We start from the raw sequence: 15,170 nt of genomic DNA on the forward strand, positions 1-15,170 counted from the left end.
TTTTAGTCCTTACTTACTTTTTCCTTTGTCATGTCCATTTTGCTCTTTTGTCAGCCAGCCAACACATTTTTTGTCACAGAAACTATATTTTTCAGTTTTAGAACTTACATTTGATTTTTTTTCCTTCTTTTTTAGGGAGAGAGCAAATGTGTGCACATGGGTATGTGTAGGGGAGGGAAGAGGCAGAGGGGGAGAGAGAGAATCTTAAGTAGACTTCACTCAGAGTGGGGAGCCTGAAGTGGGGCTCAGTCTCACAACTCATGAGATCATGACCTTAGCTGAAATCAACAGTCAGATGCTTAACTGACTGAGCCACCTAGGTGCTCCTTGATTCTTTTTCATTATTTATATTTTTCCAGTGTGATTTTCATTTAAATGTTTTGTTTTACTTCATCCATATAATAATAGTTTTGAAATCCTCTTTGTTAGGGGCACCTGGGTGGCACAGTTGGTTCAGCATTTGAGTCTTGATTTTGGCTTGGGTCATGAACTCAGGGTTGTTAGATTGAACCCTGTGTTGGGTCCGTGCCCAGTGCAGAGTTGGCTTGGGACTCTCTCTCTCTCCCTCTGCTACCCCCCACCCCCTTGTTCTTTCTCTCTAAAATCAAAACAAACTATCAAACCTTCTTGTGTTAGCTTAATTTATTTTTTATCTTTTAGTTTTTTTAAGATTTTATTTATTTATTCATGAGAAAGACTGAGAGAGAGAGAGCCAGAGACACAGGCAGAGAGAAGCAGCCTCCATGCAGGGAGCCCGATATGGGACTTGATCCCGGGACTCCAGGATCATGCCCTGGGCCAAAGTGAAGTGCTCAACTGCTGAGCCACCCAGGCGTCCCTTGTGTTAGCTTTAACATCTAGTTTCATCTCATTGTTAGGCCTGCTTGATTTTCTTTTCTTTTGAAGACATGTTCTGTTGTTTTGGTTCTTCATTTGTTGGGCAATTTTGTATTGCATTCTGAATATTATTAATGTTAGTTTCTGAAGGCTCTGGATTTTATTATTTTTCTTTTATGGGTAGTATTTCCTATGTTTTACAGATACTTTTCTGTTTTAGGCTTGGACTACAGACTGTTTTTTGCCTGGCAGCTTTGGTGTCCTTTCAAATCTTTTTTCTTGGCGGGTTTCTTGGTTCTGTGCCTTTGTTGTTAGGGGTCATTCAGAATTTTTAAAAAAAATTTTTTTATTTATGATAGTCACACAGAGAGAGAAAGAGAGAGAGAGAGAGAGAGAGAGGCAGAGACAGGCAGAGGGAGAAGCAGGCTCCATGCACCGGGAGCCCGACCGTGGGATTCGATCCCGGGTCTCCAGGATCGCGCCCTGGGCCAAAGGCAGGCGCCAAACCGCTGCGCCACCCAGGGATCCCCCCCCACATTCTTTAGTGTTAAAGATCAACCTTCTCTTTTCTGAACTCTCAGGCTGGAAAGTTAAGGGTTTTTCCTTAACATAATCTTCTTTACTTACCTCACTGTAGTTAGCCCCATGCGGAAAAGCCAGAGAGAGGGGAACTTGATTTCTCTATATTCTTCTTTCCTCTAGTTGACTATGAATTTCCAGTAGAGTCTGTGTATCTCTGTTTACTCATCAGCTCCTTTAAGTATATGCATGTGTATTATTACATATGCATTACATAGGCAATACGTATTATTACGTACATGTTTTATAGTTATTTTCTGAAGCACAGGAACGGGTTATCTGACAGTGTCTTCATCAAACTTGGGGGGAGCCTTTGAATACCAAATATGCAGGTTTTGATCTCTACAGTAATTAAAACATACTGTAATTTCTAAAATGTTGGTTGTTAGTGGTGAGGAATAATAAAAAAAAATCCAAATGCAATCAGGAAGAGGAGGGGAATCATAGAACTAGTGGGAGAAGCAGCACAAATACAATTGTAGATTTAAATCCAGATATATAAAAAAATGATATGGAATGTAAACAGACTAAATTTTTAAAAAATTATTTATTTTAAAGAGAAAGTATACATGTGCACATGTGACTGGGGGTGGGGTAGCATTGGTGGTGGGGGTGAGGAGCAGAGGGAGGAGTGAGTGAATCGTTAAGCAGACTCCCCACTGGATATGGAGACTAATGTGGGGCTTGATCACAGGATCCTGAGATCATGACCTGAGATGAGATCAAGAGTCGGCTGCTTAACCAACTGAACTGCCCAGATGCCCCAGACTAAATGTTCTTTTTTTTTTTTTTTTTTTAAAGATTTAAAGATTTTAAAATTTATTTTAGAGAGGAAGAAAGAGAGAGTGTGTGGGTGAAGAGGCAGAGAGAGAGAATCTTCAAGCAGACTTTCTGTTGAGTAGAGAGCCTGACTCAGGGCTCAGTCTCATGACTAATGAGATTGTGACCTGAGTTGAAACCGAGATTAGAGGCTTAACCAGCTGAGCCACCCATGCTCCCCTAGATGTTCTTTTTAATTGACAAAGATTGTCATACTGGGGAAAAACAAAATAAGACAACACTTTGTGTATAAGAGTCACATTATGGGGATCCCTGGGTGGCGCAGCGGTTTGGCGCCTGCCTTTGGCCCAGGGCGCGATCCTGGAGACCCGGGATCGAATCCCACATCAGGCTCCCGGTGCATGGAGCCTGCTTCTCCCTCCGCCTGTGTCTCTGCCTCTCTCTCTCTCTGTGACTATCATAAATAAAAAAAAAACAAAAAAAAACAAAACAAAAAAAAAAAAGAGTCACATTATGTATAAGGATATAGAAACATTCCAAGTAAAATGGTGGGAAAAGGCATGCAAAATGTTAGCCACAAATATTTATAGCAGTTTTATTCATAATAGCCAAAATATGGAAATAATCCATATGTCCATCAACTGTTGAGTGGATAAACAGAACATGTTATATCCATATGATTTAGCCCTAAAAAGAAATGAAATTATGGCACATGCTACATGGGTCTACCTTGTGCAGGTACATTTAATATGGATGAACCTCAGAGACTTAATGCTGAATGAAGTAATTCATATACAAAAGATTACATGTTATATAGTATTTTACGTATTTAAAGATATTTATTTATTAAAGCAAATGAGTGTATGAACTGGGGGAGGGGCAAAAGGAGAGAGGGAATCCCAGGCAGACATGGGGCTTGATCTCACAGCCCTGAAATCATAATCTGAGCTGAAATTAAGGGTCAGATGCTTAACTGACTGAGCCACCAAGTGCTCCATACTATTTTATTTATATAAAATGTCCATAACAGTCTTTCATAAAATGCATGACAATATGCCAAGTAAATACTAACGGGATACTGCTGTAGCTGTATTAATATAAGACAAAATAGACTGTGAAGCAGAAAGCATTTTTATACATATGGAGAGGGTCAAATTATAATGACAAAAGCTTCAATTTATTAGAAGATATGACAATTTAGAATTTTTTTTTTTTATTTTATTTATGATAGTCACAGAGAGATAGAGAGAGAGGCAGAGACACAGGCAGAGGGAGAAGCAGGCTCCATGCACCGGGAGCCCGACGTGGGATTCGATCCCGGGTCTCCAGGATCGCGCCCTGGGCCAAAGGCAGGCGCCAAACCGCTGCGCCACCCAGGGATCCCCGACAATTTAGAATTTTTAATTCCCTAATAACTGTGTTTCAAATTGTATAAAACAAAAATTGACAGAACTGCAGTCAAATTAATAATCATTGTGAGAGATATTATATGCCTCTCAGTAATTAAAATACCTAAATGAGCAAAAAAATAAATTAATGCACTATGATTATTTGAACAACCCTATTTTATGATCTACTGGGAATACATATCTAAGATAAATTTAGAATGAACACTTTTCAGACATTCACAAGATTTACAAAATTTGTTCATATATCGTGGCTTAAATCATAACTAATTTCCAAAGCTTAGTAATACACAAAACAACAAAAAGATATAAGCAGAGAATTTTTTTTCCTGTTAACCATTCTAATTCTGTGTTACTAGTAAAGAAAAAATAGCAAACAATATATGAACTGCAAGGGAAGACATACAGATATCAAAAAATGAAAAAGTTGCTTTTTTGAAAAAAAGTAACAAAATTAACAAACCTCTGGCATGATTGGTTATGACAAAAAGAAGACCCTGAGAAGCGGTATTAGGAATGCAAAATGTGACATATCAGATTATTTAAATGTTAAAGGTTAAGAGAATAAAGGCCTGAACTTAAGAGGTTAATATATAGAACTTATGAAACAGGAAAAAAATAACGGGAAAATCTTAATGACTTATATGTGAATGTTTATAATTTTTTCCTAATAGTCCCAAATTGGGAACAATCCAAATGGCCATCAGAATGTGAATCAATAAACAATTTGAGGCATATCCATATAATGGAATATTGCTTAGGCATAAAAAGGAACAGACTGTTAGTAAAGCAACAGCGTGGTAAACCTTAAAATAATTATGTTGAATGGAAGAATCCAGGAAAAAAAAGTACTGTATGATCCTATACATATAAGATTTTATTTTATTTTTTTTAAGGTTTTTAAAATTTATTCATGAGAGACAGAGGGAGAGAGAGAGACGCAGAGACAGAGGCAGAGGGAGAAGCAGGCTCCATGAAGGGAGCCTGATGTGGGACTCGATCCCACGTCTCCAGAATCACGCCCTGGGCTGACGGCCGCACTAAACTGCTGTGCCACCCGGGCTGCCCACGTATAAGATTTTAGAAAATGAAGGCTAATCTGTGTTGACAGACTATATAGATCATGGTTGCCTGGGGATTGGAAGAGGTCAAGGAGAAGCCGTAGGGATGGATTACAAAGGAATATGAAGAAGAGTGTGATGGATACGTTACTTATTTTGTTAGTGATGGTAGTTTCACAGGTGTATACACACTTCAAAACTTACCCCACTGTGTTCAGTGTATTGTATGTGAAGTTTATCTTCAAAAGGCTTAAAAAACTTGTTTAGGACAGTATGAGAAAGTTAATTGGAATCCAGTTTCACTTGTGAATGTGGATATAAAACTAAACAAACTAGTAACATGTGACTTCAGGATATAAAAAAGCTAATAGACCAAATTGATCGTATTTCACATATACAAAGTTTAATATTAGAAAAATAAAAAATTCATCACATCATATTAATGAAAAATCATACAATGATCTTAGTAGATGTGGAAGAAATGGATGCAATTTAATATTTGTTTTTAATAAGGTCACACATCTCAGAATGAGGAATATGAGATATCTCTAAGAACCTATTACAAACATACATAATGTTAACAAATGAAAACTTTTAATATAAGGAGTTATAAGCATGGCTGTGAACACTTCTGATCAACACCATACATAGATCCCAGTCACTGTAGTCTGACGAGACAAAATAATACAAGGTGTGTGTAATGGAGAGGAATAAACAATACCATTATTATTTATAGATGATATAATTATGCATGTAGAAATTCCAAAGCAGTCTGTATGTAGATTTAGATGTAGTAATGAGTATCTAGCAAGGTTAAACCAACCATTGTAGAGAATTTTGCCTTCTGTGTACCAGTTTTCTACATAAAAATGTAAAATTATTATTTATAAACTCATTAGAAAATAAGAAAACTAGGAATAAATTAAGTTCCATGTACGTCTTTGGAGAAAAGAATAAAACTCAATTCAGAAACATTAAAGGAGGATTAAATAAATGGAGAGAAATAATCCTGTACAGGAGTTGGAAGACTTCATATTTATAAGTTGTTTGTTCTTCCATATTTATCAATAGATTCAGTATAATTCTATTCAAAATCACAACTTGTTTTGGGGTAGAATTTGACAAGACAGTTCTGGAATTTATATGGAAATAAGGATTAAGAACAGTGGAGAAAGAAAAAGAACAGTGGAGACTTAGGAAAAACAAGGTGGGAGTATTTGCTCTACTGGTTATTAAGGCCTCTTAAGGTTAAGATAATTTGATGTTGATGGAAGACTAAACAGACAAATGGAACAGAGTGCAGAGCCATATAAAAATCTACAAATATATATGGATGGATGCTTGATTTGTAACAAAAGAGTCAATGCGGTGCTGTTAGCAAAGGATGACCTTTTTAATAAATAATGCTGGCAGAATTGGGTATCTGGTGAAAAATAAGACTGGATCCTTCACACCATATGAGACAATTCCAGTTGATTTTATTTTATTCTAGTTGAAGGTAATACAGATGCTTTTAGAAGATAATGTAGGAGAAAGGGATAGGACAGGCAACTAGGCTTCAAATATAATATTAATATTGTATTAATTATTAATTATTATATTAATATAATATTAAGTAGTTTGGACTTTGAGTGTAATAAGGGTTACTAAAGGATTTCGATCCACGGGCTGGTGTTTGATCTTTCTGAAGAAGACAGCTTTTGGTAGAATCTCAGCTAGGTTGTAATTCTGTTTCTGGTTGTGTTTGAGGCTTTGTTTTCTGAAAACCCTTGTAGAAAATACTTTACAATGCTGATAAATGTATGTATTTTTAAGATTTATTTATTTGAGAGGGTGGGGGAGGGCAATAGGAGAAGGAGACCGTCTCTCAAGCAGACTCCCCACTAAGCTTGGAGCTTGACGCAGGGCTCGATTTCAGGACCCTGAAGTTATAACCTAAGCTGAAATCAAGAATTGGATGCTTTATTGACTGAGCCACCCAGTCACCCCAAAAATGCTGATAAATCTGAACAAACACTTGAAATACCTAAGGAGAAATTGGAGTTTAAATACAAATTAACACTTAGGGATACTTACTTTGCACCTATTATATCTGAAATGAGACACTTAGATAATTAATTTTCACTTATTTAATTAGAAAAGAGCAAGCACAAATCCACTCTATGTATGTACACTATGTCTCTAGCATTTTGATTCCGTTTATAGTTTTTAGAAACATTTATAACAGTTTTTTGGGAGTGAGAATGATTTCTTTAACTTATTGAGCATATTGGGGAAGTTATTTTAGGTAGATGTTAGCAGTAAGAATAAAAGGATAGAAGTGAGAACAGTTGGAAAACAGTAGGAAGACCTTTGTTACTAGAACTACAGTTTTTGTTATAATTAGACATGCAACATTTTTATTCAGAAATGTTTAATAGTTTCAAAAGCTAAAATATGCACAAAATGATTTTGATTGAACTTAGTTAAAATAGTAGCTGTTCTAAACAAATCAGGGGATCCCTGGGTGGCGCAGCGGTTTAGCGCCTGCCTTTGGCCCAGGGCACGATCCTGGAGACCTGGGATCGAATCCCACGTCAGGCATGACGTGGTGCATGGAGCCTGCTTCTCCCTCTGCCTATGTCTCTGCCTCTCTCTCTTTCTCTCTCTGTGTGACTATCATTAAAAAAAAAAAAAATCAAAAGTTTAACAATAATGCAAATGTAATTCTTTAGGAACTCTAAACATCATATATATTGCCAGACATAAACCTCCTCAAGATTGCTGTCTATTAAAAACAGACTTTAATATTTCTCTAAAAAAATTTTTTTTTACTTTCTAATTTTATTTTTTTTCTAAAAATTTTTTAAAATTAATTTTAAGTAATTTCTACACCCATTGTAGGGCTCAGACTCATGATCTGGAGATCAAGAGTCACACACTCTACTGACTGAGCCAGCCATGTGCTATAATTTTAAAAACAACTTTATTGAGATACTGTTCATATATCATACAGTTCAGTCATTTAAATTATATGTTCAGTGGCTTTCAGTATATTTCCAGAGTTGTGTAACCATCACCATAATCAGTTATAGAACATTTTCATCTCCCCAGCAAGAAAGCTTCAAACCTTTATCCATCTCTCTCCAACCTCCTCTTCAACTCCTCCCTACCCACAAACCCTAGGCAACCCCTAATACACATTGTGTTTGTATAGATTTGCCTATTGGGTGCTTCATATAAATGGAATCATACAGTATGAGGACTTATGTGACTGGCTTTTTTTTTTTTTCAGTTAGTCCCAATGTTTTTAAGGTTCATCTGCATTAATAGCATTTATCAGTACTTCATTTGTTTTTTTTTGATAAATTATATTTCATTGTATGGTTATACTACATTTTATTTATCCATTCATCAGTTGTTGGACATTTGAGTTGCTTCTACTTCTTGTAGAAGTAGAATATGAATGAATGAATAAAGCTACTGTGGACATTGTGTACAAGTCTTTTAGGGATATTGCTGGATCATATTGTAACTCTGTTTAATAATCGAAGGAACTATCGGACTATTTTCCAAAGAAGTACACCATTTTACATTCCCATCAAGCAGTGTTTGAATGTTCCCATTTCTCTACAGCCTTGTCAACACTTATTATTATCTGTCTTTTTGATTATCATCCTAGTGGGTTTAAAGTGGTAACTCATTTGGTTTTGATTTGGATATCCCTGATGCTGGGGCCCTCTTTTATATCTTTTATGGAGAAATGTCTTTTAAATTTTTTGCCTATTTTTAAGTTGAGTTAATTTCTTTTTTTATTGTTGAGTAGTAATTGTTCTTTGTATATTCTAGACCCTGGACCCTTATTAGATATATGATTTGCAGATATTTCTCCTGTTCTTTAGATGCCTTTTTACTTTTCTTGATAGTGCCCTTTGAAGCAGAAAAATTAATTTTGATAAAGTCCTTATCTCTTGTTTCTGTGCTTTAAGTATCTATTAATGTATCATTTGAATACTTTGAAAAATGATTTCTGTTAATTACTTTGCATTAAGATTTATTCATTCTATAATTTTAGTAGCATTTAAGACCAATAAAGTTTAGTATGAGCAGCAGTTTTTATAATTTTTTTTTCCTTTCCTTTTTTTAATTTATAATTTTGTCTGAAACTTTTGTTACAGCTCCATAGTGTCAACCCTCCTTGCTCTTATGGATGGATTAGATAATAGGGGTGAAATTGTTGTTATTGGTGCTACAAACAGACTTGATTCTATCGATCCTGCTCTTAGGAGACCGGGTCGTTTTGACAGAGAATTCCTTTTCAACCTGCCTGATCAAAAGGTAAAAGTTCCTGTTTTTAATGTATTAAGATTTATTTGTGATCCAGTTATGAAGCATATATGAACTTTGAGAGTGGTATTTTATGAATTTTCATTTTAAAAATTTTGTACTAATGGGATATCTTCATAAGTCTCAAAAACTTGGATAATTCAGTCCTTTTCTATTAACAATTGTTAGAACATTTATGACTTTTAGGAAGAGGAACACCCTTGATTAGGTTACTAAAATGCTTACTTATTCTTTCTTTAGTTCTCCAGATTGTAGTAATTATCTTGAATGACTGGTTATATGTCTCCAATTAGCCAAGGGAGCTGTGTTCCCATAAAAATAATGTTTTTAGAGTATTAACGAGTTTATGAATGTGAACCCAATGTGCAAATTTTCACAGAAATGACCATAACATCATATTTAACTAAAAACAGCAACAGTTACTCATTATAGTATATTTTTAAGAATGTATAATTAAAACAGGACAATGTATAATCATTGTGTAAAATATTATTTAATATTTTATACATTTTTTCCCCTAACTCTGCTCAAAATCTTTTAACAAAATTATTTATTTATTCAGGAGAGACACAGGCAGAGGGAGAAGCAGCCTCCTTGCAGGGAGCCCGATGTGGGACTCGATCCCACTATGACACTATCCCAGGACCCCGGGCTCATGTGTCCGCTGCTTAAAATTTTTATTGTTGTTCTTGGTTTGACCAATTTAATCATTATCTCTTCACTGAGAACTCAAGTTTGAAAGGGGAGAGATATATGTGGAGAAGATACTTTGACAATATTTTCATGTAATTTACTATTTCATATAAGCCTAATGAAAACACTTAAAACGCATACCTATACAAATATAACCTAAAGAAAGAAGATACTATTTTTGAATATATAATATATACTCATTTAATTATCATATATATTTGATTTTAGATCTCCATGTAAAATGCCTGGTTTACATACATAGATGTGAAAGGCTGTGATTAGGACTGTAAGAAACTATAGGGAAATGAAGGCAATGGTGCTGTGTAGAGCAGTTATTAATACTTCAGTCTGAAATCAATCTGCACAGCCACTAGTAGTTTTGATTATCATCCTAGTAGTTGTCTCAGTTTTGGATTGACTGTCTAACTTAGAGGCTATTTATTTATTTATTTATTAATGAATGAATGAATGAATGAATGATAGTCACAGAGAGATAGAGAGAGAGGCAGAGACACAGGCAGAGGGAGAAGCAGGCTCCATGCACCGGGAGCCCGACGTGGGATTTGATCCCGGGTCTCCAGGATCGTGCCCCAGGCCAAAGGCAGGCGCCAAACCGCTGCGCCACCCAGGGATCCCCTAACTTAGAGGTTTTAATTTGGTACTGAATTTACCTGACTTTGTCAGGATAAGAAACATAGTATATACAGCATCATTTTCATTACCCAAGTATAGCTTTCAGGGCTGTATTAAAGTGTAGAGGTATGCTTAGTTATAGGAGACACGACTGAAGTGGGAGCAGTCTATTTCAGTATGGGGAAGCATCAGCTCTCTTGTTTGGGACATCTTACAGTCCAAGCACATCTTTTAGGCTCTAGCGTACATGGAGAATGTGTTTAGGTTTTTGTTATTTTTTGTTTTTGTTTTTGAGTAAAGTGATAAAAGTTTATTGGGCAAAGATACAGAGAAAGCTCTCAGGAGTGAGAGGGGTTCCGACACGGTTGCCCTGTGTTTTAGTTCTAAGCGACATAGCCTGTGTTCATTTTGACACAGAAAAGCCATTATCTCAATTAACCAATTGTCTTCTAGTCATGTGGCCCTCAGTCATGTACGTTAATTATAGTCCTCACAATTCAGGTACTGCCCACACAAATCAGAGATTTAACAATAAACAAGGCCTAGATCAGCACTGTCCAATTGAATTTTCTCTAATGATGGAAATATTCTGTATTTGCATTGTACATTGAGCAAGATCCAGCATAGTATCCACTAACCACGTATGGCTATTGAGGTCTTGAAATGTCACTAGTGTGATAATGAACTGAATTTGAAATTTTCTTAAATATTTACATGAAAGAGGGCTCCTGGGTGGCTCAGTTGGGTAAGCATCAGCCTTCAGCTCAGGTCATGATCTCAGGGTCCTGGGATTGAGTTCTGCATTGGACTCTCTGCTCAGCGGGGAATCTACTTCTTCCTCTCCCTCTCCCTTGCCGTATCTCTCTCCCACTCTCTCAAATAAACAAATCTTAAAAAAATTTAAGTAAAAAAGCTTTATGTGGCTAGTGGTTTATTACATTGTAGAGCATAGATCTTGACATGATTTTCCATGTGAATTTTAATTTTCTACATTTCAAGGAAATTGTGCTTTGAAACTTAAACCTAAGGTCATTTTTCTTGGTCTGTGTCTGTGGAACAGGCTTGGACTGTTTTATTATTTTTTTTTTTCTTAGATAAAGTTCTGAGATTACAAGATTAGGTGAGATTATCAAATCCTCTGTCCTAAGAAACAGTTAGTGAGGTAAATCCACATGAGAGTGGATTCTGGAAGCCAAATGAAGAAAATGTATTGATGAAGAGGGTGTGACTAACTTTTTCAGATGTTCAGTTAAGTCAGATGAGGACAGTAAATGGGCCATTATGTTTAGCATTATGTAGGTTATCAGTGAACCTAGATGGGAGAAAGGTGAATTAGTAGTGGGTGCAAAAAAAACTTGACAAGTATGGTTAGTTTAAGAGAGAACGGGACGGGAGGAATTGGAGACAGAGAATGAAAGTAAGTTTTTCAGGGAGTTTTGTTGCAAAAGGAAGCAAAAAATTGAGGTGATAGATGTTGAGGGAATTGGAGGCAAGAGAATCTGTTATTTTTAAGCTGAGACATAAAGCTAATAGAAAAGGAAATTTTGGTGATGAAATTGAGAAAGAATTATCATAGCGTGTCCTAATAGGGAAGAGGGGCCATAGTATTTATTGTATGAGTGGTGAGAATGACTTTAGATAGGAATTGGATAGTTTGGGATCCCTGGGTGGCTCAGCGGTTTGGCGCCTGCCTTTGGCCCAGGTCGTGATCCTGGAGCCCCGGGATCGAGTCCCATGTCAGGCTCCCGGCATGGAGCCTGCTTCTCCTTCCGCCTGTGTTTCTGTCTCTCTCTCTCTTCCTATGTCTATCATGAATAAATAAGTGAAATCTTAAAAAAAAAAAAAAAGGAATTGGATAGTTTGTGATACTAGGAAAAAGAATATTATGGGTACAAATGCTGACAGGTGGACAGATTTGGGGTGGAGCGTCTCTGGAAATTATCTTCTGACTGCTTTGGTTTTCTTGGTGAATGAGGAAGCAAGGTGTGAATGAGAAACTGTGAAAACAAAGAAACTAAACGAGTCTACTGGGAGATAGACCTAATGAATGACCTAGGGAGCATTAAAGGTAGCAGGAAGGATCCATTTAGGACATTAAAGTGATACCAGTTAGTGTTTCATATTAGTCCTGTAGTTTGGACAATGGAATATCATCACTCCTGCTGTTTGACCAAATAAAAGTAAAAAAAAGAAAAAGACAAAAGTAGGGGGCCCTGGGTGCCTCAATTGAGTACCTACCTGCCTTCAGCTCAGGTCATGATCCCAGGGTCCTGGAATCAAGACCTGAGTGAGGCTCCCTGCTCAGCGGGGAACCTGCCTCTCCCTCTCCTTCTCCCTCTCCTTCTGCCACTCCTCCCTTTTTATGCTCTCAAGTTCTCTCTCTCTCTCTCAAAGAAGTAAAATCTTAGAAAAAAAAAAAAAGTAAAAGCAAATTTTAGTTAACTCTCTTAGCATAAAATAGCACACACCTTCTTGAATTAGTGATGCTTTTTAGTTTCTTTTGTTACTTTTCCTTTATTATCATCAACACTTAATGATTATTATTAAAAGTGTTATGTGTGTATTTATGAATCCTGAAAAATGAGGAACTTGAATTTGCCTCTGAATCTTAATAGTAGAGGAAGCTACTTTCTTTTAGGGGAAGGCTAGAACTTATTCTGTTATTCTGCCATATAGAAGAAAGTACATAATGAAGCATTTCTGATTTAAGTAATTTCTTCTTCTGAGTTACTCTTCTATTTCTTCTTTTTATGATAAAGAAGGGAGACTGATATAGGGAAAGAGCAGGGCACTAAATGTCTTAGAGATCTGGCAATAACTTTGATCTTAAGTAATTAATTTCATTTCTCTAAACCTTTACTTATTTTTACTTATTTTACTTATTTTTAAAATGACAGGATAAGAATAGATCTTTTTTGAGATATCTTCCAGCCTGCTTTTTTTTGTTGTTGTTGTGTTCCTAATTCTGTAGGGTCTTCTACAAGTGGTGCTTGTGCTGCTAATGAGGTCAAATAGATTCTTAATGTTTTCTTGTAGAGAATAGAAGCTCTCAGGATGATATCTTTTTTGACCTTGATTTTATACTTTTTAAATATACAAGTACTTCAAGTTGGGAGAAAATAAGTGTCACATCATTGCTTTATTTCTGATAGCTGAACACCTAACTTAGAACTTGGAGTTAGAGCAATAGCTATTGATACCAGATTTTATCAACTTTTTGAGCACAGTTTTATCTTTATGACTTTGGAGTTCTTTATGTTTTTGTCCTGGACCCCCAAATTTCTCATCAAGCCACTAAGATTATCATCTTGGTTATAACTTGCTTTTTCTTTTCTTTTTTTTTTTTCTTTTTTTAAAGATTTAATTTATTTATTCATGAGAGAGAGAGAGGCAGAGACACAGAGGAGAAGCAGGCTCCATGTAGGAAGCCCAATGTGGGACTCGATCCCGGGACTCCAGGATCATGCCCTGGGCCAAAGGCAGGCGCCAAACCTCTGAGCCACCCAGGGATCCCTATAAGTTGCTTTTCTATAGTCTTTTTTTTTTTTTTTAAGATTTATTTATTTATTTTAGAGAGAGTGTGTGCTCACAAGAGCAGGGGTGGGTAGAGGAAGAGGGAGAGAGAAAGAATCCTCAAGCAGACTTCTTACTGAACATGGAGCCTGACTTGAGGCTTGATCCTAGGACCTTCAGGTCATGATGTGAGCCACAATTGAGAGCTGGCTGCTCAACCCACTGAGCCACCCAGGCACCCCTGCTTTTTCATGGTCTTAAGAAACTCAAGTAGCAGTCTTGTTGGAATGAGTGCATTCAAGTTTTACAAAGTGTTTCTTCCTTGAAATAAGGCAAAACTGAAAATAAAAGTCTGATGTCAGTCTTCATGATGGTGTTATCAGCTGATTGTGGATTCCTACTACTTCAGTTTCTTTTTGACTGTGGAAGAAGATATTTAATTTGAAATCAAGATGTTAAAATCTTGGTTGTGCTATACAGTCAGATTTAAGGTTGAAAAAAAAGTTAGAATTGCTCAAACACTTAATTTTTAAAAAATGAATTATTAATTTTTACTGAACTATTATTAAATGCCAAGGCATCAACTAATTTATAAGGTAATATGCATTATATTTCTTTATTTCATTGAAAAAATTTTCAACTTAAAACTTTTTTTCAAGTTTTAAATTATTTGTTTAGTTGATTATCAGTTATAATAACTCATGCATGTGATATAACCGAAAGTTTTGTGAAATCTAAAACTATAGTTTGTTTAAAAGTTACTCCTAAGTGGTGCCTGGCTGGCTCAGTTGGTAGAGCATGCAACTCTTGATCTCAGGGTAGTGAGTTCAAGCTCCATGTTAGGTATAGAGCCTATTTTATTTTATTTATTTATGTATTTTTTTAAAAAAGATTTTATTTATTTATTCATGAGAGACACAGCGAGAGAGAGGCAGAGAAGCAGGCTCCATGCAGGGAGCCTGATGTGGGACTCGATCCCAGGACTCCAGGATCATGCCCTGGGCCGAAGGCAGGCGCTAAACTACTGAGCCACCCAGGCATCCCTAGAGCCTACTTTAAAAGAAAAAAAAAATTAGCACTGTGTAATGTATGGATTTTTTCTTTTTTGTATGGAATTGTTGAATCATTATTTTGTACATCTCAAACTTTTAACACTGTTAATTATTTTTCAATAAAAAGATTATAAATATTATAACACATTAAATTTTCTTGTTCATATGTATTTAGATGGTAGAAATGATCTGATGTACAATAGTGAAGCTTAGTTTTGAATCTAGTCCTAGATCACTTAGTCATATGTTCCACTAGTCAAGTCCTTCACCTCTCAGAATATTAAATATGT

At 36.0% G+C, this 15,170-nt stretch overlaps 1 protein-coding gene across 2 annotated transcripts in view; it reads left to right on the top strand.

The window, feature by feature from the left end:
* The window catches only part of ATAD2B (ATPase family AAA domain containing 2B), a 155,889-nt gene that overhangs the window by 63,855 nt on the left and 76,864 nt on the right, over positions 1–15,170 (top strand). For both annotated transcript variants that reach the window (XM_041755482.1, XM_041755484.1), the window contains exon 14: positions 8,821–8,980. In XM_041755482.1, the coding sequence (XP_041611416.1) occupies positions 8,821–8,980 (160 nt within the window). The remainder of the gene's footprint in view (positions 1–8,820; positions 8,981–15,170) is intronic.

This window comes from Vulpes lagopus, chromosome 5 (genome assembly GCF_018345385.1).
Source record: "Vulpes lagopus strain Blue_001 chromosome 5, ASM1834538v1, whole genome shotgun sequence".
NCBI classification, from domain to species: domain Eukaryota; kingdom Metazoa; phylum Chordata; class Mammalia; order Carnivora; family Canidae; genus Vulpes; species Vulpes lagopus.